Raw genomic sequence first — 25,356 nt, 5'->3', positions numbered from 1 at the left:
TGATTCATGACCCTGTTGCTAACCTTACTAATTCAAGTCAAGTACCGGTTTAAATGTTACGTTTTGTAACGCTCAGCCTCTGTATGTGTGTGTTTTCTGAGGAGGAAACTAGTTGAGCCACTATTTGCTTTATCAAACATTAGAAAGACCTGCCCAAAGACACACTTTAGTGAGCCTACATGTAGAGCCACAGTCTCACACACACTCAGAGCAGACTCGGGTTGTTTCTACCAACACTGAAGAGAGGAGACCTTAAAACATGTAGACGTAATCCTAGAAAAACCAACAGGAGAGCACAGAGGTGAAGGCCATCATGTCCATCAGTGTGGATCTAAAGAGGATCTTCAACCTGCCGGGACGTTCAGACAGAAAGGTTGAACTCTCCTTCAGAGGTAATTTGTACAAATATGCTCCTCTCTCTGTGAAGACAGAGCATGAGAGGGACTCCTAACAAATATTTCCTGGAAGTTTCATCTGTGAATATCTAGTTTAAGGCTGTTTTGATGTGGTAGACAGATTGAAGTTCATTTAACATTTTTTACACCCTACTAGATAGTTGTTTATGGTCATTGCTTTAATTTTGACATTTGAATGAATGCAATTAAGGCTGAAAGTGAAGGAAGTATGAGGATCTAAGTAAAAATTTTACACAGAACAAATGTGTCTTAAATCTGACCGCAGTCATTTTCACTTCTCAGGATTAAAAGATAAAGTTTCAGACTGTGGGCTTTTTAAGGCTCATGAGGAAGGTTCATCATAGTATTATTACATTTCCACATAATACACACATAATTAAGTTCCCAGTTGCAAGAGCTATGATGTGATCATGTATGGTTGTTTTCTTTTTTTGTCATAAGAAGTTATTTTATTCCAGGAACAACTGCCTCAACCATATATATTTTTTTCCAAACCATTAAAACAGTTTGTTGGTTCATTGCCCTCAAGAGGTTAGTAGACGGTATATCTGCAACACTAGTAGCTTCAAGGCTTTAATAGCATCAAATATTTATCTAAATTAAGAGAAAGAACAAGAAAATGAACTATAAATCTAGTTGGAAAGAGACAGAACTTTGGAAAACAACCCTGAAACACAGTTTCACAGTTTAGAGCAGGAGTCTTCAACTCCAGTTCTGCAGGGCTGCAGCCTTTAGATGTGTCTCAGGTCCAACACACCTGAATTAAATGACTGAATTACTTCCTGAGTATGCGGTCAAGATCTCCCAGGTCCTGCCAGTGACCTCACTACTTGACTCAATTGTGTTAAAGCAGAGAGAAATCTAAAAGTTGCAGGACATCCATTTCTTTAGAACTGGAGTTGAAAACCCATAGTTTATGAGCCCAATCCAGTAAAATGAAACAGATTTTCTAACCTTCATTTAAAAATAGAATAATAATTGTGTTATTTAGATTGTCAGTCCTCTATGATGTAAAAGGTTTTATTTCATTTATCCATAACAGTCTATTGCTTTCCATCTGTTCTTCCTATTCCGCTTCCACCTAATAACCAGATAATAACCGGATAGGATAAATACTGGTGTTGCCATTGTAACCTGTTTAATCTATCTATCCTCCAGGTTTCACTCATAAAACCAGAGCCCCACAGTGTGAGAATGTTGCCATCTTCAACGAGGTCAGTAACCTTATGAATTTTGCAGAAACTGGAAACTTATTTGAAGATGAACTGAGGCAGCTAAACATGCAGGCTGATTACAGAGAATAAACAGGTGTGGCTGAATGTCCAGAGTCATTTTCACCTTCCACACTAATGACAAGTCCTTTTGCAGCCTCTAACAAACTCAATGCCTGGGGGCCAAATCTGGCCTGGCATAACTTTTTATGTGACCGATGGATACTAGAGGGACGCATAAATAAAACTTTCAAGATAACATTTGTGAACTTAAGTATTATTTTATCAGTCAAATCAAATGAATCATGAATTCCCTTTCAGTACATTAATGATTCATGGCCCAAAATGTCCCAAAAATTCAAATGAGGGCTGCCTACATGCCTATTTCTACGAAGCTGAACTTCTGACTCCCAGAGCAGTCCTGTCCAACTCCTTCCCCAGTCAGCTCCTCCAGACTAGCGGCAGCAGCAATTAGCAAACACCTGGACAGTCTGCCAACTTCACCATACACCTACTTCTCAGACCAATGCTTCTAAGAATGGTTGTAAATGGCATAATGGAGAAGCACTGTTGTGATGCTTGAAGGTGGAGTGTCAGGAAGAGCAGGAGCTTCTTAAAGAGACGGAGGCTAATTTCAATGCGTCAATTTGTGAAGTCAAATCAAAGTTTTGTTTGATATACATAACATTTTCATTAAAAGTTGATTGAGCTATAAAATAACACTATGTGCTTGGAAAATACATGATATTCCTCTTTCCCTCTTTTTTTAAAACAAAACATGGACATCAGCAGTGACAATGATGGTTAAGTTTAACATTTTATACAAAAATGCTTTAAGATGTTTGATGCATTAAATGTGCACTTTTTAAGAATGTTATCATTTATCATATTGTTCAGAGAAGGTCACAAGCCTGATTGTCTGGTTTCTTGAAAACAAATGTTTTAACTTTATGACCAGAGGCAATATTTGTTGAACTGGTGAAGCTGCACCTTCCAGTCTGTCGCCTGGTGTTAGTTGATGTGAACATGCAGTTCATCTCTGTGTGACGTGAGCAGGCACAGGGTTTCGGAGAACCTACGCTATATTTCTTTACTGTTGAGTCAGTCAGGTGTTTGTTCTTTAGGTGTTACCAGGTGAATGTTTGTGTGCATGTCTTCCTCTAAGACACGGTAGTTAATGATTGTTCTGGAAAATGTCCAAAGTAAAGATGGAAACTGTCTTTTCCTACTTGTTCAGGTTGGATGATTTTCTGTACTACAAACAGATTTTTTTTTTAAACTGAATTTTACGGAAAGACAAGAAGCAAACTGATTATGGAAGTCCCTCAGAGTCTGTCAGGAACAAAGTATGCTGAAATGGCAACTTGCTATGTTTTGGTCCAATGAAACCAAACTGTAAAACAGCTCTAATCAGGATTGCTGGCTTAAGATCTTGCAAAATTTAAAGTGTTTGTGATTAAATCAATTTTGGATTTTCACTCGTTCTTCTGATGTTTCATTTTTAATGTATACACTCATCCTTCATTATATAGTTCCAGTAAAAACTAGGGCAACATTAGAAAAGGTCCTCAACAGTTGCACATTAACACATGTAATGTTTTCAAAAAATCTAGAAGTGAAATAAAAGGTGCTTCAGCTTTGATCTTTGTGTAATTCTTTGCATGCAGCATTTCCGTTGGCCCCATTATGGTAAAGAGATCACAGAAGAACTTTTGTCTATCAGCGTTTACAACTGCAGCAAATTCTTTTCCAACAGGTAACACACACAAACACATGTATGCACATGAATCCAAACTCTTAGCATCCAACCATCTACTAACCTGAAACTGACCAGAAATTACCACTTCCACTTGAATCTCATTCAAAAGCACAGTTTCAACCTCTAATCAGATAAACTGCAAACAGTGAAACAACCTGATGTTACATTATATGTATTTAGACACAGTGTTTTATTAGATAATAATAACTGTCTGTGTTTTTGTAGACTGCTCGGTCAGCTTGTTATTAGTCTGCAGCATGTAGTTACCTCCGGAAGGTTGCTGCTTCGAGAACCTCTGACTGATGAAAACTACAGCCTGACTGATGTAAGGCCACATTAACATCATCTGTAAATGTGTTGAGTTCAGTAGCAGCCATATTGGTTACCTCTCTGTCTCTGTAGATTATTATAGAGCTGGACATTCGGTTCCACCCACTGGAGGGAGTAGCAGGACAATGGGAGGGACTGGACTTTTTGGAAGTTGAAGACAGTGATGAGTAAAAACATATCTACGTTTTTCACATATACACAATATAAAGTACAGTTTGAGAAAAACACTTGCTTTCTTGCTTATTGTTTTTGACTCATTTACATGTTTCTCTCAGACATAGATAACCTGAACAAATTCAAAAGCAGTTTTTAGGTGATGATTTTTATTTAGGAAAGAGCTATCTTAACCAATCAGGCACTCTGTACTCCTTGATCAACCATCAGGACCTAACTACACCCAGATCTGTAGAAAAAAGAAGTTACTAAAATAAAATCTATCTGACAGCATGAAGTAGGTGAAGTATATTTTGGGATGTTGTCTATAATTTGCCTCTGTGAGATGCATAAATTAAGACTCTGGAAGACAGACTTAAATAAGTAAGCATATTTATTAAGCAATACAAATAAATTTAAAGTTTGAGCAGACCTGGAATGCAAAGATTAAGTGAAGCAAAATTTAAAGACTAGTCGAAGGGAGAAAGCTATAGCATAAAAGTCTCAGCTTGGGTGTGTTATCTGTTTTCAAATACTGCGTATGCTTAAAGATCTCAGAATGCTACATATCCTGCTCCTACTCTCAGAAAATTCAAGAACAGACAAAAACAATGTAAATGATATTAAATATCTTTAACTTAAAAATGTTTGACTCTTGGTAGAAATAAAAAAAATATATATGTGAACCAATCCATAATTTTCCTCTTGGAACAATTAGCCTTTTTTATGTTTTTAAAAACTTAATTTGCATAGGAATTGGGTTGATTGATGTGTTATAGTTCTATCAGCTTTGTGTAATGTATATATGTCATTTTCCAAACAATTTAACTATAACTGGAGCTTTTAACCCTAAAACCGAGTGATTGGTAGCTTTTAAAAATTATTTAATAAACAAACTTTTATAAAATGTAGTCCTCTTACTGCAGCTTACATTTTGTTCAGTGAAGAAATAAAACCAAAGCTGACCTTTTGTAAAAATTATATATTACAATTTTGAAAACTAACGTAGCATAAAAACACACCAAACATGTACCCATATGTTGTAAACCCATAGAAACAAAATTAAGCAGACAGTCTTTTATAATGCATGTTCAGTCTTTTTGCAGGATGTGATATACCATCCATTTTTCACAGAAATGCAGAAATTTTCTCTCTGGCTTCCTCTTACAGTCTAGAGGGTGTGGAAATTGCTGTTGCACACTTTTATATTATCTAAATAATAGATAACTGGAATCCCACCTTCTGCACCATGTTTGATACTTTGCTTTGCACAAAATACTGGAAGAGGAAGCTTGCCTTCTTGGCTGTCTGTAAAAGATTGTTAAGCTAATTTATACACAGATCAACTGCAAGGCAGAGAGATAGTAGTTATTACTTTCTTTTATAACCTTTTTTTATCCATTTACAGATCAGTTCTGGTCATCAGGAATGATGGATTTGATGACATTGAGAGGTGAGACTTTGCTATAGCATTCATTTGTTTCTGCCTTTGCAGATGTTACAGGTTAAGATTCATTTTGATGAATATCAGCAAAGAGACAGTCAGAACCTGGAGTATTTTACTTCAACCACAGCATCATGCAAAAGCATTCATACCCCTTAAGTATTTTCATGTTTTGTGACATAACAACTAATAAAAATAACAAAAGCATTTTCTGGATTTGTGTTCAGCTCAGTTTTATTCTTTTGCCCCCAAATAAATTGCAGTGCCACCAACTACCCCCAGAGTCCACTTGTTTGTAATTTCATCTCAGTATAAATGAGGCTGTTCTTTGAAGGCCTCAGAGCTTTATTGCAGAACATTCATGAATAAACATCACCAACTCTGTCCTTTAAGATGCAGTGTCCTCCATGTTCTATGTGCATCAGGCTCTGCAGAAGGCTTGTAGAGAAACATTCATTTTATTAAGGTGTTTCCTACAAATAAAACATCTAAATCATGCAGGACACTTGCTCTTGAAGACCGAGGCTAGCCATGCCTGGCTTATATCAAAGCATGTTTGTGTGTCATAAATGAGCCAAATCAATGCAACACCTTTTCTGTTGTTTTTGTTTGGACAAAAATAAAAAACCTTGTTTCTTTTCTTTCCACTTAACACATAGTGCTACTTTGTGTTGGTCTAGCACATAAAATCCCATTACAACAAACTGGAGGTTCTGATTGTAACTTGACAAAATGTGAAAATGTACAAAACATGTAAATACTTCTGCAAGGGGCAATGTGTAACTGCTAATGAATCAAAATGATTGCTTTTCTTTATTTATTTGAGTACAAACCTCTATTTTCTTCCGTTTTAGTAAATAATCTCCACTCTGCTCTGTCTTACTTATTGCAGCTTTTAAAACATTTATAAACTATTTACATAACCTGACCTTCATCATTTTTATAATGCATTTTCTAATCCAGATAGAATATGATTGCCTACAGTGACTCTTTAAAAAAAAAAAAAAAAAAAACTTTCCTCCTGAAACAAGAACAAATGCAGAACCTTGTCTTTTCTTGTTATTAGAGGATCCATGGCGTCTCGCAGCGATCAACTGGAGAGAGATGCTCGTCGTCTTGGACAGAGCCTGATCCGGACAGGCGATGAAGACGAAGATGATGAGGATTATGATTATGATGATGACCTTGTGGAGATGGAGACCAGTGGCATCACTTTAACTCCTCTCAGGAGGTAAGTCGGTGTGACGTTCTCTCTCTTACCCATCAGCGTGCAGAATCACTGATCTGCTGGGTGTGTCTGTGCAGTCGTTGCAGACCCCTGTCTAGAACTGCTGTTGCAGCGATGCCCAGAGTCCAGAGCTTTCAGGTGAGTTCAAGTTAGAATTTATTATCCTGCCAGCTAAAGGTAAATCCAGTAAACACTCCTGTTAAATCTTTCTGACGCTCTTCTGAAGTTTATTGAGTTAAGCTCCATAAAGGTGTGTTTGACTGTGTACGGATGCAGGTGAACGTGAACATCCTGGAGGCTCAGAAGCTTGTCGGCGTGAACATCAGCCCTGCAGTTTTTATCAGCGTTGGAAGTCAGAAAAAACACACAGCAACACAGAAATCTACTAACTGCCCATTCTACAACGAGGTACGCCAGAGTTGGGAATTCAGGAGAAAACTGTGAACCAAATCAGAGTCTAATGTAGAAATCTAAATCTAAATCAGGGAACTTAGATGAATGTATGTTTTGAAAGAAAATAAAAGTTGAGTTTGCATTTATTTCTACGTTGATCTGACCACAGCTTTTGGATCATTTTCATGAAAGAAAGATCAGAGTAGAGCCTGTCAGATTTTTATTTAAACTTTGCATGAACTTTCTAAAGAGTTTGTGACGTAATGCTCTTAATGAGCCCTTGGAAGAGATGGAGGCCCACTGCATCATAGATCCTCCACCATACTTAACTGTGGAAATTAGGCGTCTTTCCACATGTCATGGATTACATATCAAGCAAAAGTAGAGTAAACTGAAGTTGTTTCTTCTTTTCCTCTTTTCACTTTTTCTAGAATTTCCAGTTTGAGTTTCAGGAGGCTCCTCAAATCTTCTTTGACGAAGTCATAGAAATAAAGGTTCCTGAAACATTTGCTTATTTATTTATTCTGCTTTTCAGAGATAAAGGAGTCATCATGATCACTTGTAACCTTATCTCGTCTCAGGTGTTCCACAGACGGACCTTGGCCTTCCTGATGACCCACATTGGGACCTTTAAGATTGACATCTCCACCGTGTACAGTCAGCCAGGTACCAGTACGGCTTGCAGCTCACAACAAAGAACTCTGACCCTATCTAAACCCCTGACTCATCATCTGTTTGCTGCTCCAGACCACCGTTTCTATCAGAAGTGGGCTCCTCTCACTGACCCAACCGACACCAGGTCAGGAGTGAAGGGCTTTGTCCGGGCCAGCCTTAGCGTGCTGATGAAGGGAGATGCTCTTCGGATGCCCAGTCTGTCAAAGGGCTCCTCGTCTGGAAGCAGCGAGGATATAGAAAAGTCAGTGAAATTAAGTATTGCCATGATTTTAAACAGATTAAAAATACCAAGGAGATGTTTTGTTTCAGATTTTACTTTATGGTTGAAAATAAATTTGCCAAGTCTCAATGTAAATACAACTGAGATTATTGTCTTGGTTAGATAATTGACCTCAAACTTCATGCTGTTACCCTTTTATGGGAAATTTGGGAGTAATTCTTGAATGTCTTGTTTAAACCATATTCTTGCCTAAAAGAACCTTCCACCGAGGTGAATTTAACATTTTTAATGCTTTTTTTTAAAGAAATCTGTTACTTCCTCGTGGTATGCCGTCTGAGCGTCCATGGGCTCGGTTTCGTGTTCGGATCTACAGAGCTGAGGGTCTCCCAACCATGGAAGCAGGGCTGATGGCAAAGATGTCCATCACTGATCGGGCGGTTTTTATTGACCCCTACGTACAGGTGACCTTCGCTGGACAGCAGGTAGATGAACAAATACAAATATTCTTGGTATGAAATATTTAATTGACATTGTTTTTGCTTGTATGCTGTTGATGTTATAGCACATTATAGCACATACATTTAAGCTTTTAGTGGTAAAGGGGTAATTTCATTTGGTAAATTTGACATTTTTTATCGTAATGCTTTTTGTTTTTAGGGGGAAACATCAGTCGCCAGTGCCACCAGCTACCCCGTATGGAATGAAGAAATCTCCTTTATTGAGCAGTTTCCTCCATTGGCACAGCGAATCAGAATCCAGCTTCTTGATGATGCCAAGATGGGAGACATAGCTTTAGCTACCCACTTTCTGGACCTGCAACAGATATCTGATCGCACCAGGAATGGTATGAAACTGAAATAGTGCATTAAACATTTCTATACTTTAACTGGAGAAAACCAAAATAAGATTAAAATTGCCAAAAGAATTGTGTATTGGTATTTTATATCGAAACAATGGAAAATCTTACTGCCATTAGTGTTTTTTATTAGATTTTATTTGAACCTGATCCAGGACTTTGTTAGAATACCTTGAAATCATGCCCAAAAAATGATAAACTTGTATTTTTTTTACTGATCACACCAAGGCTCTGACAAATCATTTTTGTACATTGTGATGTAAGTAAGTCATTTTACAAACCCTGAGTCACTGCTCACCATTTCTCTTCTTTTTACTCCTACTCCTCTTCCTCCACAAGACATTGCTAAATATGATGGCTGAACATCTGTTTGGCAGCGACAAAAACATTTTTTTTTTTTTTCCCATTTTAATTGCATTTTGAAAACTTAAAACTTCTCTCAGTTTCTCAGCAACCAGCCTTCAGGGGAAACAGATGAGGTCCTGGTTTAAATTTTGGTAATACTGATTCACATGTTATGCTACCTCTGCTGCTACCAGACTCCATCACAAATCCTGCAGGACACAGATATGCTGCCACTGCCTTACTAAGCCCCCAGAGTTTTGGGTTTTGTGCCAACCCAAAAGTTTTGAGGATCTCTCCCACTTCACCATGCCCGACAGTGGAACGCCATCATAAACATCATAACGCCATCGGTTATAAAAGTGACCTTTTCAAACTATATGTGTATATGTAATATTTTATTAGCATGTTTCCTTGAAAACCATCTCTTAACAGGCCAGAAAAATATTTTATTAGAAAATAAATAAAATTGTTACACTGAAAATGTAATTTTAATAATTACTTTTAATTTTTAATACTCCTGATTTTTTTCCCCCCGTTTTTCCTTGCAGGATTTAACCCAACCTTTGGTCCAAGTTGGGTTAATCTTTATGGTTCTCCACAGAACTCCACCCTGGGAGACGTCCACCAGGTAAAATACATTCAGATGAACTAGGTATTTACAGCAATAATGAAGGGTTTATGATGCATATTTAAATTAAAGGTACCAATTCCTGTTATATTTACATGAAGACTATAGACATAAGCATATTAATTTAACTTGACCAAACACAGAATGAAGGGTAAGAATATGTCAGACTCATCAAACTTTAGCTGATTTTTCATAAGACTGTCATTATAACACAAAATTTATTTACTTACTTACTGAAAAACAAGAGAAGCTGCTACTTGTTGAACAAAGTTACTTTTTGACAAGGTCAAGTTATGTTGAGAGAGGGTTTTTTCAGCCATCTTTTTCAAGTGAAACAGGAAATATATAAAATGTAATCAAGGTATGAATAAATAGTATTAAAGAGACAATTACTTTCAGGCCTTAAACGAGGGTTTGGGTGAAGGGATCTTCTATCGAGGTCGAATCCTCCTGGCTCTCTCCATGGATGTTTATTCCTCTCCGACCGCCATCCCCACAGATACCGGCTCTGTTGCAGCCGTAAAGGTATCACTCATGAAATACTCCGGTTGCAAATAACAGCTTTATCAACTGTTTGATTTGAATATGTGACACTTTTATTGTATGGGCTCTTGAAGGTGAAAGGAGCACGTGGCAAGTTTGGACGAAAGAAGAAAAAGAGCAGCAAGAAAGAGAAAAAGGAAGGTGAGATCTTACAACAAATTTGGTTTTACCCATCAAAAGATTTCACATGTTGGTATAAAATGGGTCGCCAGCCATCTTTGATAGTTGCAACACTGCAATGATCACTTTTGATTGGCTGAAAAGAAGAAAATAAAAAAATATTTAAAACATTTTTTGGATTTTTTTCGCTGCCAAAGCAACTTCAGCTCCGAGTGGATTAGCCGATGAGGCTGAAGAAGCAGGAGTTGAGGTCCCAGAGTCTGTCGCTGTGGAAGTTGAGGAGATCCATCCTCTGCCTGAGGTCAGCATGGTCATTCAGTTTGGTTTAGTTTGTTGGTGTTGTTCCACTTTACAATCATGTTAAGAAACTTTAAGAATAAAAAGGTAGAAGTGCCATCATTATTTTCAGGGGTTAATCAGGTAAATAAAGGAGGGGAAAATAAACAATGTTGAATAAAGTTAAATAAATGTTAGTAAACTTTATGTATGAGCTATTTATTCAACACAATATTACATTTCTTGCCTCCATCTCTATCTTAATTTTGATTCATTCATTTTAATCTCCAATTATTTTACTCTACAATTAAAAATAAAAAAGACAAACCAAAAATCTGCACAAAAAGCGTTAATGAGTTTTAGTAATTTTAATTCTCTGAAATTTAAATTCACTTTTGTCTGTGATATTTTAACTCATATTTTCAGAATTAAACTGTTGGGACGTCGTTATATTTTTTATTGCATTCTGGAAGTTATGTAAAACCTTAGTGAAATCTGTTACTGTTCACAATGTATTTGTGTTTACTTCAGGGTTATCTCGGACAGAAGGAGGAGTTTCTGCTGTTTGCGTCTTTGTTTGAAGTGACAATGATAGACCCGACTGTAGGAACAAAACCACTAACCTTTGAACTCTCCATAGGTAAACATAATATAATACATGTTTTTTGTGTTACTAATGCTTTATGTGCTGGGATTTATCGCAGTCTATGGGGCACAAACTCAATTTCTTATTAATTATACGCCATCAGGTTGAAGTCAGCTTTTGTTTTCTGACAGCTAATCCCGGAGGCCTCTCATCTTTTTGTGTTTGGCAGGAAATTATGGCAAGGCAGTGGGAGTTGGGAGATCTAAGAAAAGCCAGAGCAGGGAGGAGCTGAGGAGGAGCAGAGAAGATCTGACTGAGGAGACGCACGGTTTGCTGGAGTCGGAGGATGAGCTGGACAGAGAGGAGATGACGACTCCTGAACCTGAGAACAGATCTGTGTCTTCTGCCATGAGACCTCAGCCCACTGACTATGACAGGTACACTGTCAAAAATCAATCCAGCAGGTCGTTTCTTTAAACACGCTTCATCCCCACAATTCAGGAAATGCTCTAAAAGTTTTCCAACTTCATAAATTACTTCCACTCTAAACTGGAAAACGTTTCTTTCCAAAAGGTTTGTTGTCATACTTGTGATGTAAATTTGCAATTAGCAATGATCAGCGGCACCAACTCTAAAAAACTCTTTTTTTTTAGCAAGTCAAATTTTTAGTATTGTTAAATTAGATGAGAAGTTTCCTTATTCCCATGCTTATCAAGGATGAAGATGAATTAGACAAACCCTTTGAAGAATGAAATATGTATGATGCTCAGATGAGGAAGACAAATTATTAGAGTAAAATTACTCTAGGTTACATTATAATTTAACCTGGGTGGGTGGATTAATAAACTGGTAGTAATTGTTAAAGAGAAACCAGATTATATCCTACAACTACATGCATTCGTGTTTATCAGCTTCTGTGTGTCTCTTTCATTGTTTTTAGGTCATTTAAGTGTATTCAGCTTCAGGCCCCGTCAACAAACGTGAAGCCTTGTCTGTATGTCTGGAGTCAGTTTGAAGATCACAGCTTTCGTCTCTATCAGGCCAACTGGCTTAGCAAGATGGCCGACAGGCTGGTGGGAGTCAATTGCTTTGAATTTGTTCTCAAACATGACATTTAATGAATCGTTCAGTGTCTCCAAGGCTCTTCTTCCGTATTTTAGGAGATTGGTCTCAATCAGGTGGAAAGTTATCTGCGGAGGCCGAAGAGTAAAGCAAAGGAGATTTTGACTGAGGTGTTACTGGAGCTGGTGACGTGTTGCAAGTGAGTTTCAATCAGAAAGGTTAATCAGAAAGGTATTTGGTTTATTATCTGATTGGTGTCTTCCTTTGTCAGACAGTTCAGTGCTTTCTCAGACAGGAGGTCACAGTCCCGTCCCAACAGCCTGGATAAATGCAGGAGGGAGTTTATCAAAAAGAATTTGGTGAGTTTATTCTCAGCTTTGTTTCTGCCGCTGACAATGTGATCGTCGGTTCCTAGCTGACTGTTTCACTGTTTGTAGGTTGTACTAGCCAGACAGGCAGTCAGAGTCAGGCGAAGGATTACCAGAACCAAAACCAAAGAGCATTTGATGGAAAGCTGGAAGATCTTAAGGAAGCTTCGACAACTGGCTGTGGAGGTTAGGCAACACAGAGAGGTCGTGCAAACTGCAAATCACCACAAAATCTGGACATTCTTTGACTGAGTGCTGACATCTCTTACCTGCAGCCCCAGAGCACCATCCCAGATGCTTTTCTTTGGTTACTTAATGGAAGCAAACGACTGGCTTACGTCCGGATTCCTGCCCACTCCATCCTTTTCTCACTGGTGGAGGAGCAGAAGGGGCGGGACTGTGGCCGCATCACCACTCTCTACATGAAGGTTATCCGTCTGCTTTTACCTATAATCTTAAAGTTGCCCTTTTGATAGGTGTCATTGTTATACAAATAAAGCAGTAAGGAGGCCCAGGTGTAAATGCTTTGAGCTGCACGTTATGTGGTTCCTAGACAGTACAAAACATTTGTATTAAGACTGCGTCATTAGTGATGCTTAAGGTTTAAAACGGGGTTTGCATCCCGAATCTTTTTTTCATCATTTGCTTGCTGTAGTGAGCAGATGATATTGTGAATATTAGGTAATTTGTCTCATTGTGCTGTAGTCTCCAGGATGCTCCCCAAGTGAAACATTTGCAAAGCTGGAGGTGTACCTGTGGCTTGGTCCTGTCAAGTACAGTAAAGAGGCAATCAACAGCCTACCAGAAGAGTTCATGCCAATCTATGAGGAGGTGGAGGAGGAGGAAACCCAGAGGCAACTTCCTGTGGAGGGAAGGAGAAAGTTTCCTGTCAGTCTGTCGTGTCAGGGTGAGTCAAATGATCATCAATAAAGCAAGAGACATATAGTTTAATCAGAAGCCTTGTTCTAGAGAACCTTTGAAAATCTCTGTCTCTACAGACAGCAGGTACTTCCAGCTGCGGTGCCACCTCTACCAGGGCCGTGGCCTTATGGCTGCAGATGACGACGGCCTGTCAGATCCGTTTGCAAGAGTGGTCTTCTCTACGCAGTGCCAGGTCACCAGGGTATGTCCCTCTACTCTACTGGTTTAAAGGTCTTGGATGCTCTGGCACCGAATAACCTGATCTGTATCTGTATGACTTTGTACAGGTGTTGTCAGACACCCTCTCTCCTTCCTGGTGTGAGTGTTTGTTGTTTGACAAAGTTCTGCTGGAAGGAACGAAGGAGCAATTTCAGCAAGACCCACCTCTCATTATCATCAATATCTATGATCATGACACAATGGTAAATCGACAACTCTTTTCTTCTGATGCTCTGTAGGTTAGACAGTTGCTTCCAGTTCAACCATGAGTCCAAATGACTTTTTTGCAATAATCCAGTTGAAAACAATCCAAATCAGTCGCGTTGGAAATGGTTAGGCGATAAATATAAAAAGAAAAAGTTGTACCTATTCATTTTAATCTCTAGATCAATGATGAATCTGTTTGAAAGTCAGTGAAATAAAGTAAGTTATCTGATATGTGGACAACTCAGCAGATTAAAACTTGGTTTCAAGCAGTTCGTGAAACTCTGTGTTTATGCAGGGTAGTCCAAAGCCTCTGGGCCGAGCGTATGCAGAGCCTGAGTTTAAAACTGTGGAGCAGTTTTATGAAAAGCCCAGACTTCAGTTCTATGACGTCAGCAGGGGGCGGGTTCCTGCCGGAGAGCTGCTGGCTGCCTTTGAGCTCATTGAGCTTGACTACTCTGCTTTTGGAGAGGTAAACCTAGTAAATCAATCAGTCTCACTGTAACTGCTACATTTGCATCGTATTTTGTTACATTAACCAAAAGCATAATTGTACTCTAATAGACTTTTATGTGATACACCAACAAGTTGTAGAGCATAATTGTGAAAGGGAAGGGGAAATGCTTGAGTTTCATCATTTGGACCAAATTGGGACCCAAATCTAATTGGGAATCTTTAACCAGACTTCATGTTCACAAATATAATCATTCAGTCTCACCAAATTTGAACTATTTTTCAAAGTAGAGTGGGAAAAGCTTGGACTTTCTAGATGTGGAGACATTCTCCAAACAGACTGCTTTTTGTATTGGCCAAACACACAAAAGTCCAATAAAATAAACTGAGATTTGAGAAAATGAGAAAAGCTCAACAGTTGTAAATACTTTAAAAGGCACCTTAGAAGATGCAACCTCACTCTGGTGAACGCAACGTAAGTTTGTCATTAGTCTGTGATTGGTAGATGCTATTAACCTGATTATTTTATTATATAATTGTAATATTAAAAACACCATATAAGATTATTGCTATATTTAAAGCTGTCTTTTGACCCAATCCCCTGAAGCCTCGCCTCCCCGTCAGTGTGGATCCTCAGGAGCTGATCTACGACAATGAACAGAAACATTACGTCATTCCAGAGGGAGTCCGACCTGTTCTGAAGACCTTCAGAATCGAGGTGGAGCTCGTAAAAGCACGCACATTCTCTATAAAAGTTTAAAGATGAAGACTCTCTGCAGTTTTTTTGCTTTATTACTTTTGTTCAGGTGCTGTTCTGGGGTCTGCGGGAGCTGAAGAGGGTGCAGCTGTTTGAGGTGGAGCGGCCACAGGTGAGAGTGGAGTGTGCAGGACAGCAGCTGGAATCTGAAGAGATCCAGAGCTACAAGACCAACCCGAACTTTAAGGAAGTGGTCCGCTACATTGATGTGGTCTGTTTCTTTTTCCTTGCCATCAAATGCGTTTAGATTTATCTAAGATAAATTGTGATGAATGTCAGTAGCTGCAGCACCAGACATTCTGTTTAGAGAACAAAGCTGAACATCCAGCTGTTTTCTGCCTTTGGTCCTGTCAGGAGCTTCCAGAGCAGTCCTACCTCCACCCTCCTCTGACGGTGTTTGTGGTGGAGCACCGGGCATTCGGTCACCTTGCTCTGGTTGGGTCCCATGTTGTCCAGAACCTCATGAACTACGCTCCACGGGAATGTGGAGGGGAGGAAGAGGAACAAGAAAAAGAACCAAAACCGAAAGGTAACAGCATTAAAACTGGTAAGCTCTGCAAAACAAGTTAGAATTTTTTTATATTTGGAGATTTTCTATATTTTTTGTAGAATTCAGGTTTGTGCCCTTCCTGTAAAGTCTCCTGTTTCTTATTTTTGATGTCCTGTTTTACTGTGTGTGAATCTGTGTGCTTCCACTTACTTACAACTTTGCTGCTGGTTACATGGATTTCTCCACTGGGAGACAAAAAAAAATAATATTTCTTCTATTTTGTCATTTCAGCATGCAGTACTAGTTATCTGCTCTGCTTTCAGTTACATCAGATTTTTTTCTGTTTTACTTTAAACAAACAAACTGAAATTGGTCTAAGTCGGTGCTGCTGTGGAACAACACCAGTTGTGAAACTCTTCTGAGACCCACAATTAAAATAACTGCTGCTTTTTTCCCCAACACTTTTGCATCTGGTGGATTAGTGACAAATCCCACGTACGTTTAAATGGAGGATGCTTTACAATGTGTTGAACGAGAACATAATTGTAGTTGATGAATGTGGTTATCATGGATTGTATGGGGTTGAGCTAGATGAAATTCAACTGCAAAATAAATTACTATATTTTCCAAAAAAGCTGAATTTGAAGCTGTTCTAATGTGGAATAATGTTCCTCTGCAGCATGCTGCTCTGAACTGCTCAGATTTTTCAGTTTAAAACATTTTTACAAGCGTTGTATGTGCTTATCTCTAGTGAGGCATAATTCAAAGAAGATAAACCCTTTGACTTCAGTGAAGAACATGAGGCTCAGCGGTTTGCCAGTCAAACAATCAAAAATCCCCATTAACCCCATGAAGATAGTTAATGTGAGTACATTAATCTCCCTCTGCTCTGCTTATGAGAGACACAACAGCAACACATTATGTTTCAGCTGCCCATAATAAAATACGAAAGTCTGGCCAGCTGACTCTCCTGGTTGATGTAAACGCCTTTAGGCTCCCCTGAAGAAGCTGAAGAGAAAGGCGGAGGAGCTGGAGGAAGAGGCTCCTGAGAAAGAGGAGCTGGACTGGTGGTCCAAGTACTATGCATCACTGGAGGAACTGGAGAAACTGGTGAGACACAGATCATTTACCCGGCTGGTCTTTCTCAGTATGTCATGTCCTGTGAGGGTCTTACTGCCACTTGAACATTTTTACATTTTCTTGCATTTCAACTGTAAATTTCAACATATTTTGTTCAAGTTTTATGCAAAATGCCAACAGAAAGTGCTGCATAATTGTGAAAAAAATGGGAAAAAAGTAAATGTATTTCAATAAATTATGATGTGTTCCTGTTTGCAGGCTGCAGAGAGAGAACAAATGGAGGAAGAAGCAGAGACAGGTACAGATTAACTTAGATCTGATGAACAACATGCCAAGTTCTTATTTTATCCTTATTTGATCCAACTTTAAACAGAAAAAAAACAGATATGGGATTATGCAGTTAATTATTAATAAAACAGTCTTGTTTATGTTTTTTGTGAATATACCCAGGTTTGAACATTATTCTTCTCAAAAAACAAATTTCAGTCACATTTGTCTCTTTGGTTAAGTTTTGATTGCTGCCAGTGAGTTAGAGTCAATATGAATATCTAATAGGGATATTGTAATATGATTAGATGAAAAGAGGATGATAAAAGATACATTTCGGAGAATAAATCTTTAAAGTATTTTAAAAGAGAACTTTTCTGCTTTGAACAGATGGAGTAAATCTGACGATGGCAAACATTGAAGAAGAGGAGGAAGAAGCAGATGTGGATGAGATCGAGCCTCCTAAACGCAAAAAGATTGCCACACTAAAGGTGTTCAATAGACCTTAATCTTTCAAGTTTTATTTAATGTTCAGTCAAAGACAGGCGCCCATCATTTCTTTGACCTGATCAGTACTGAACAGTATCAACAGATAAAAGATGTTGAGAATCAGTCTGCTTCTCAACATAAAAGTGAGCTTTGAATGATTTTCACCACTCCAAAGATTACGTTTCTGTTCAAGCGTTTAATTGATGTTTTATCATACAGCTACAGATTCATAATAAATAGTCATCTGCATTTAATGCAGTCTTAGAACATATTTTAAATGGATTCTATTTCTATTGCTGTCCTTGAGATTTCCACCAGAGAAAATCCCATTAATTACATTTTCAGTTTTTATAAGTGTCATAGTTTTTATTATTTCCAAGTTAAAAATCAAAAAGTAATTTAAGTAAACTATCAGTCTCACAAGAAAACAGGCAAAACTTGGAAGTGTTGGAACTGCTTTTAAACACGATGTTAAGGCTGTTGAATTGAAAGCTGCTCAATCCACTAATGGAAAGTTGAGTGGAAGAAAAAAAAAGATGCACAAGTAACAGGGATAACTGGAGTCTTGAAAAAATAGTGACACAAAGCTCATCGGAAAACGTAGGGGAGATTCTTTATTAATTCACTAATTTATTGAACTATGTGGCAGTGAAATAAAAAAAATATAAATTAGACTGAATACTTCCTGAATGATTCAAAAACAAGTTATTTAGTGGAACATCTTTGTTTGTGTTCAGCTGTATGAGGGTGATCTGGAGTCAGAGTTCAGTGACTTTCAGGACTGGCTTCAGATCTTCCCCCTGTGTAAAGGCCAAGCCATCACTGAGGATAATGAGGAGGGTGATGAGGAGAGGCTGATGGGAAAATACAAGGTGACACTAATGCAGCTCTGGATTTATATATGACTGTGTTTCTATAGAATAGCTTTTTATTGGTTCCTGCTTTTCCTCCACAGGGTTCCTTCCTGGTTTATCCCATCGATGTGGAAGACAGAGATGACACCACATGTCAGATCACCAATGGGATTCCTAAAAATTCACCCGCCAAAGTCTTGGTCAGAGTTTACATCGTCAAGGTGCTGGTCTGTTTTTGTCTCTCACTCATGTACAGTACAAACTCTGCAGCAAATCTCATATTTGAATTATTTGAATCTTCTCAACATCTAATTCAGGTTTGTGTTACAGGCCACCAGCTTGGCTCCCACTGACCCGAACGGTAAAGCTGACCCTTACATTGTTGTGAAGGTGGGAGATCAATGCTTGGACTCCAAAGATCGATACATCCCCAAACAGCTCAACCCAATATTTGGAGAGTCAGTTTCTCTTTCCATTTCCCAGTTAGCTTGCTCCCATCTGACCCCCACCTGCCTTAGAGCCTGTCTGAATGTCTAACTCTGTATTTTAGGGTGTTTGAACTCACAGTGTCTTTTCCCCTGGAGACGGAGTTGGTTGTAACCGTCATGGACCACGATCTGGTTGGGGCAGATGATGTTATTGGAGAGACTCGGATTGATTTGGAGAACCGGTTCTACAGCCGCCATCGGGCCTCATGCGGTCTCGCTCTTCACTATGACACGTTAGTATCACTTTGTAGGCTAGTGCCAAGACTCAACAACATATTAGCACAAAGACATATACAGCTGTATATAGCTGCTCTTTTAGAAACAAAACTACCATGCATTTTCACCAAAACCACACAGAAGTGCTAAAACTTAAGATAAAATCTTACCCTGACAGCTATACGTGTGTGCAATGTATATAACTCATTCAATGTGTACTTTTCTCTCTGCCTTCAAAGCGATGGTTACAATAAGTGGCGTGATGCAAAGAAACCATCAACAATCTTGGCTGAGCTCTGCAGGAAGAATGGCATCCCGTCTCCAGAGTACAGAATATCTGAAGTCAAAGTCCTCAACATGATCTTCAAAATACCACCAGATGCCGTACCTGAAGGTGGGACAGAGAATAAAGGTGGACAGACAGAAATAAGTAGACAGAATAGATCTCAACAGGTGGAGTTAGAAAGTAAGAGAGTTTACATCCTGAAGCACTATGATATATATAGAAAGTACATTTGTGGGAGCGAGCAGTTTGATATTGTGCTGAAAGCCAAATTATATGTTACTGATATGAATTTATATGAATGCTGAAAACACAATTAAGGATGTTACAATAAGCATCAAGGTGGAAGGATATAATAAAATATTGCAAAAACATTTAAAAGTTGAGAAATGAGAAAAAAGTAAAACTGCAAAAAACTATATGAACGTGTTATTTTACACTCACCCCACTTATAACAGTAAGTAGCACATGATTGTAAAGTGAGAGGAAAAAGAGACATGGTGTGCAGTTTTCATGCAAAAAAGATCTGAAAAATGTGATGTGCTTTTTGCGCAGCCACCTCAGAGTCAATGCATTCTGAGATCTCTCAATGGAATCAAACCTTTGAGTCATTTGGTATTTATCTCTAACACTTTTGCACATCTACTTCACATCTACAGAAACTCCAGTTCTATTTTCAGTAATTTAGGAAAGCTTCTTTTCAGCGCACTGACAAATGCCTGACTTTTGAAAATATGACATGCTGGATTTCTAATCAGACTGAAAGCAGCAGCAGCAGCAGCTCTGATAGAAGTGTTGTTATTTTTATCAGGTCTGCTGAAGAAGAATGAGCGGTCTTCAGAGGAGGAGGCAGAGATAGAGGAGCATGCATCCCTGAATGTGCTGCAGCGCTGGGGGGAGATGAGGGAGTTCCTCCCTGGAGCCGTTCCTTTGGTTCCGGAACATGTGGAGATCCGGTCCCTGCAGAACCAGGACAATCCTGGACTCCCTCAGGTTCAGAAACATGCACAAAGCAAAAATTAAGAACAAGTCTCTGCACATGGTGTAAACGGTTGCTCACAACAGCATTTTTATGTCTGCTGCATATTGCAGGGTTATCTTCATATGTGGGTGGACATGTTTCCCACCGATATCCCAGCTCCGCCTGCTGTTGACATAAAACCTCGTCTACCTGAACTGTAGGTACAACTGAAAGTAAATCAACAGGCTAGAAAGAAAACTACAATAGCTCACGTTTGTGTGTTGTTTTGATTGTGACAGGTATGAGCTGCGTGTGATCATCTGGAACACCGACGACGTGTTTCTGGATGACGTCAACCCTTTCACCGGCGACCCGTCTTCTGACATCTATGTTAAGGGGTTTGTAGACTTACACTTCAAAACAGGTGTTTGCGCAGTCTGACCAACCACCATCACATTTCTTTTTATTATTTTTGTAGCTGGATAAAAGGCCTGGAAGGAGATAAACAGGAAACTGATGTCCACTTTAACTCCCTGACTGGAGAAGGAAACTTCAACTGGAGATTTGTTTTTAGGTTTGATTATCTTCCCACTGAGGTACATGCATGTTAATCCTGAAGTCTCTACTACAAAGCTGGGATACTTAATGTATCCTGATGTTATCTGGCTTTAATAATCAAGAAAACAGAGCATTCAAGGTACATTTTGCTTAATTGAGAATTCTGGAGATGTTGACAAACGTTTTGTCACACATGAATAAACTCAACTAAACAATTTAAAATTGCTTCATAGTTTAAAATAACTCAAGTGCTTGGAGAAACAACAGAAACAAGCGTTTGAAAATATGTTAAATGCAACGAAAAATTATGTTAAGCTAAAAAATATCCCTTTCTGCCCTTGTAGAAAGAAGTGGTGTACAAAAAGAAGGAGTCCATCTTTTCCCTGGAGGAGTCGGAGTTTCGCCAGCCGGCTGTTCTGACGCTTCAGGTGTGGGACTATGATCGCATCTCAGCCAATGACTTTCTAGGTGAGACTAAAAGTGGTAAAAACTTTTTGCTATCTGAGAAAATCATATTTAACCTGGTGAAAGTTCAAAACTATGGAAATACCTCGAAAGTGATAGCAAAACAGAAGGCAGCACACTTTGACATTCATAAAAAACAAAGACAGCAGAGCAAAATGATGCAAGACAGAAGCTTTATTCTGCTCCAAGTGAAAGGCAACTCTCCACTCGATAGCTTGATTCTGTCATGATCTATGGGTTGGTGGTGAGGAGAGACGCAGAGACCCAGGTTGTGATGAAGATGATGATTGAATGACAATAATCCACGGGACAGAACAACAGGGAGCACAACGAACACACGAAGGCACAGGGAAACAGGCCGGTTACAGACGACGATGACACATGACAAGGATCCGACAAGAGACAAAGACAACAGGTGGAATTAAATACGCAGGGAGGGTAATCAGGGAATGAGACACACCTGGGAAGGGAAGACGCAGAAACAACAGAGACTCAGGACAGAAACTGAACAGAAAAAAAAAACCTTAATACACAAGAAACACAGATCACAACAGATTCTTTCATATTTCAAAGATTTCTTGACTGAATGTTACATTCCTAGTGTTGTTACAGAGGTGGCTCAAGCAGAGACATCCCCATCATGCATGTCCAATGTGCCACATGCATATTTTAGCATGATGTTAAGTCTATGCCTGACTACATTAAAGCTTTTTAAACAGTTCAAATTCTGGTTAAATTCAGGTTATGTTACCAAAATGCTGTGTGATTTTTATGATTCAGGGATTTTGTTTCTCTGGATTTTAGCAACTAAGACTTACACTTATAATACAGACACATCGATTATTACTTCAAGTTGTTAATTAGTGACATTATTAATTACACATAGAATCAATACATTACAATTTTTATCTTCACTGAAACATATTACATTATATTTAGAGTCTCTATATTTAGTTGGTCTCTGTTACTTTTAGCCATGCAGATTTTATTCACAAAACAATCATGCCCTGCATTCTTTGAGAGTTTAAACAATTTTGGCCAAATATTAAATAGAAGAATTTAGTAAAAGTAAAGTAAAATTTCACCATAATTTGTGTCTGCTAATTATATCTGTCAGTATCTTAGAGTTTTGTTCAGGCTTGATTGAGTCCTAAATGTCTGCATACTATTATGTCTACATTTGCAATAAAACATGTCATCATCCATGTTCTGATTCTCTTTCAGGGTCCATAGAGCTTCCCCTCAGCAGCATGGTGCGACCGGCAAAGACGTCCAGCAAATGTACGATTGAAATGGCCATGGACCAGGCCAGTCCTCGCTTCTCCATCTTTCGAGCTAAAAAAATGAAGGGCTGGTGGCCGCTGGTCCGCTTGAAGACGGCTGAGGACTTTGAGAGGGAGGAGAAGGAGAAGATAGACGCCAAAAAGAAGGGACGCAAGAAGAAAAAGACCAAGGACAAAAGAAGCCAGATGAACAAAGAAGACATCCAGTACTCTGACAGTTTGGGCAATACTTACTTGTTAATGGTACAAAAAATGATTGATCGTTGATCATGCTTGTTGAAATTAATTTGAACATGAACTCTGAAGAGCTGTTATTGTATTTTGAAAGAAAAGGGATGTTGAATCTCTTACTACTAGATCTTCAGCAGACTGACCTTATTATTGCAGTTACTGATGCAATACATCTGCAACTACTTATAGCTAAGGTTGGACATCTGTAACGCTCCAATTGTCTCTGTGAAGGGAAAGGTGGAGGCGGAGCTTCAGCTGGTGGCGTTGGAGCAAGCGGAGGCGAACCCTGTGGGGCGTGGACGCAAAGAGCCAGAACCTCTGGAAAAACCAAAGTAACATGCAGTCACACACAAACATGTCAATAATATAAATACTGCAGTAAATATGGACTTTAAATTGGGAGATCAGGATTGCACAAACTAACAAAGATGAGAATGCTGCCTGACTATTTTCATATTTGAGGATGAGTAGCCATTTTTCAGACTTCCAGAGGGGCTGCAGGTTTTTGAATCAAGAGCTGTTTTTCCTTCTCTTCCAACAAGTAAAGACTGTCTAATAATGCAAAAAACATACTTAAAATCAAGACAGCACTGCCTAAAAAGGTTTTGTGACTAAAGTATTTATTAAAAAAAGCAATTGTTTATGTTGAATTAACACATGAATAATATTTTAGGGTCTAAAGGCAAACTCTTATGAGAAGAAAAAACAACTTCCATTCTAAATCCTATCAGAAATTATTGAACACAATTCAATGGAAGTGCACCCTCTAAAAGATGATCACTAGGTGCTACAACAACAACAACAACAACAACGACAACAACAACAACAACAACAACAACAACAACAACAACAACGTACTGTATAAAACTAGACAGGACAACAGCTAAAAATCTATCATGACTACTCCATACAGACTGATTTTTTTCTGTTTTTTGTTTTTACATTTTAATCATGTGTTCAGAAATATTAAGCTATAAAATCAGGCAGTTTATTTCTCCATTCTTCTTCATAAATGATCTCCAGAACTCTTCAGAAATATTCTGACATAGAATACGTCAGACAAATGCCCTGCTGTGCTCACAGGTATTGTCGACGACGTGATCAGTTTGTATTTCTAACTGACACTGAAGTCTGTCTAGCTTAGTTTGGCTGCCTTGTAAAGACTGAGGCTTCAAAATGAAGAAAATCTGAGTTCCTGGCCTACTAAAATTAGATCAAACCTTGAAACAATGTATTTTAAGTCTTTAACAAATAAAACTTTAACCACCTAAATGGTTTATGCTTAATTGTTTTGAGAAGCCAAGTTAGGGTGCTATTCAGAGTGAAAAAGTGTAATTTGTGTGTCTTCAAATCTGATTTAAAAAAGTACAAAGGCTTGAGAGTCTTGTGTGGTGAAGTCTGAGGTTAGAACATTTTGTCTCTTGCTGATTCACAGTAACGTTGTATCAGGGTTGGTGTTGGCTGACAGGGCTTCCTTCAGCAGTTCAGTTTCAAGCTTTGTAGTTAGAAATTGGATGTTCAAGATTCCCAGTTTTCATACAGTTTTATTCCCTGTGACTCAATAAGTCAGGTAAAACTTGGTAATCATGTTCTTGGTAACATATAAACTTACATGTGAGTTTTATTCTTTTGAAAGTATATCTGTTATCTGTTGAAGTTTTTCTTTGCCTGTCAATAAATGTTTTCTTTTCACTAGTTGTACCATCTTAGGGATTGAGCTGAAACCTGGAAGATTTGTTTCCCGTCATGTAAACTGAACAAAACCCCCGCGTATAAATGCTGCAACAGAAGCTAATGTTTGCATTAATGTTAGATTTTACTGTTTTAGAGGTTGCTGACAAAAGCTTTTTTTTTTTTTTTGTCTTTGCAGCCGTCCTACCACCAGCTTCAACTGGTTCATCAATCCTATGAAGACCTTTGTCTTCCTAATCTGGAAAAACTACAAGAAGTACATAATAGCCTTGGTCATCCTCATCATCCTGACGCTCTTCCTCGTCCTGATTGTTTACACGTTGCCAGGAGAAATCAGTTCCCTCATCGTCAACGGATGAAGAAACCTGCTGGGACTCACCGTTGCGTTGTGCTAAACTCCAAACAGTTTCAGGTTTCATTCTCAGACTGATATATTTAACCACAATACCAACAGAAATTGATCATCAGAAATTTGTTCAGTATCGGCATAATCTGTCACCAGAGCCAATTAGCAATTACTTCAAGTTTTAGGAAAATAAAGTTTTTCTTAAGTAAAATGTGACATATTTCCTCACGAGTTAGTTATGCTGATGTTCTTGTCTATATTTTTAAAAACATATGAGATATATGCTATATTTTGAAATAAATATTTAATTTAATGCACTGATTTACAATTGAAATGATTTCTTTTTTTTTAAAATAAAGATGTTAAATTTGTTTCTTTGAATAAATTAGTAAATATTTATTCATCAACCTCTGTAAGTGACTTGGAAGGTGTAAATTAGACAACTGCTAGTAAAATGATTTATTATCTCAAAGTGACAGGAAGGCA

The 25,356-nt window shown here is 38.4% G+C and overlaps 1 protein-coding gene across 1 annotated transcript; it reads left to right on the top strand.

Annotated features, from left to right (window-relative positions):
• The first annotated feature begins 195 nt into the window (after positions 1 to 195).
• fer1l4 (fer-1 like family member 4) lies at positions 196 to 25,203 on the top strand. Its single transcript, XM_015030140.1, has 49 exons — positions 196 to 392; positions 1,575 to 1,630; positions 3,295 to 3,383; positions 3,612 to 3,711; positions 3,789 to 3,883; positions 5,278 to 5,322; positions 6,380 to 6,544; positions 6,619 to 6,679; positions 6,818 to 6,949; positions 7,366 to 7,428; positions 7,516 to 7,600; positions 7,682 to 7,850; positions 8,134 to 8,311; positions 8,487 to 8,673; positions 9,579 to 9,658; positions 10,058 to 10,183; positions 10,276 to 10,342; positions 10,519 to 10,622; positions 11,129 to 11,237; positions 11,413 to 11,620; positions 12,124 to 12,256; positions 12,344 to 12,444; positions 12,517 to 12,604; positions 12,683 to 12,799; positions 12,889 to 13,041; positions 13,319 to 13,520; positions 13,612 to 13,736; positions 13,822 to 13,956; positions 14,256 to 14,429; positions 15,018 to 15,128; positions 15,217 to 15,378; positions 15,522 to 15,696; positions 16,409 to 16,521; positions 16,651 to 16,767; positions 16,996 to 17,035; positions 17,395 to 17,495; positions 18,231 to 18,365; positions 18,449 to 18,568; positions 18,678 to 18,805; positions 18,898 to 19,068; positions 19,291 to 19,445; positions 20,146 to 20,327; positions 20,427 to 20,512; positions 20,595 to 20,693; positions 20,774 to 20,891; positions 21,198 to 21,321; positions 22,543 to 22,844; positions 23,064 to 23,164; positions 24,703 to 25,203. Exons 1-49 carry the CDS (start codon positions 314 to 316, stop codon positions 24,881 to 24,883), a joined length of 6,147 nt encoding a protein of 2,048 aa, XP_014885626.1. The 5' UTR covers positions 196 to 313; the 3' UTR covers positions 24,884 to 25,203.
• The last annotated feature ends 153 nt before the right edge of the window (positions 25,204 to 25,356 follow it).

The sequence above is a fragment of the Poecilia latipinna genome, unplaced genomic scaffold, assembly GCF_001443285.1.
Source record: "Poecilia latipinna isolate Pla-1442-1.1 unplaced genomic scaffold, P_latipinna-1.0 Scaffold174, whole genome shotgun sequence".
NCBI classification, from domain to species: Eukaryota; Metazoa; Chordata; class Actinopteri; order Cyprinodontiformes; family Poeciliidae; genus Poecilia; species Poecilia latipinna.
This window is presented reverse-complemented; position numbering and strand designations above follow the sequence as displayed.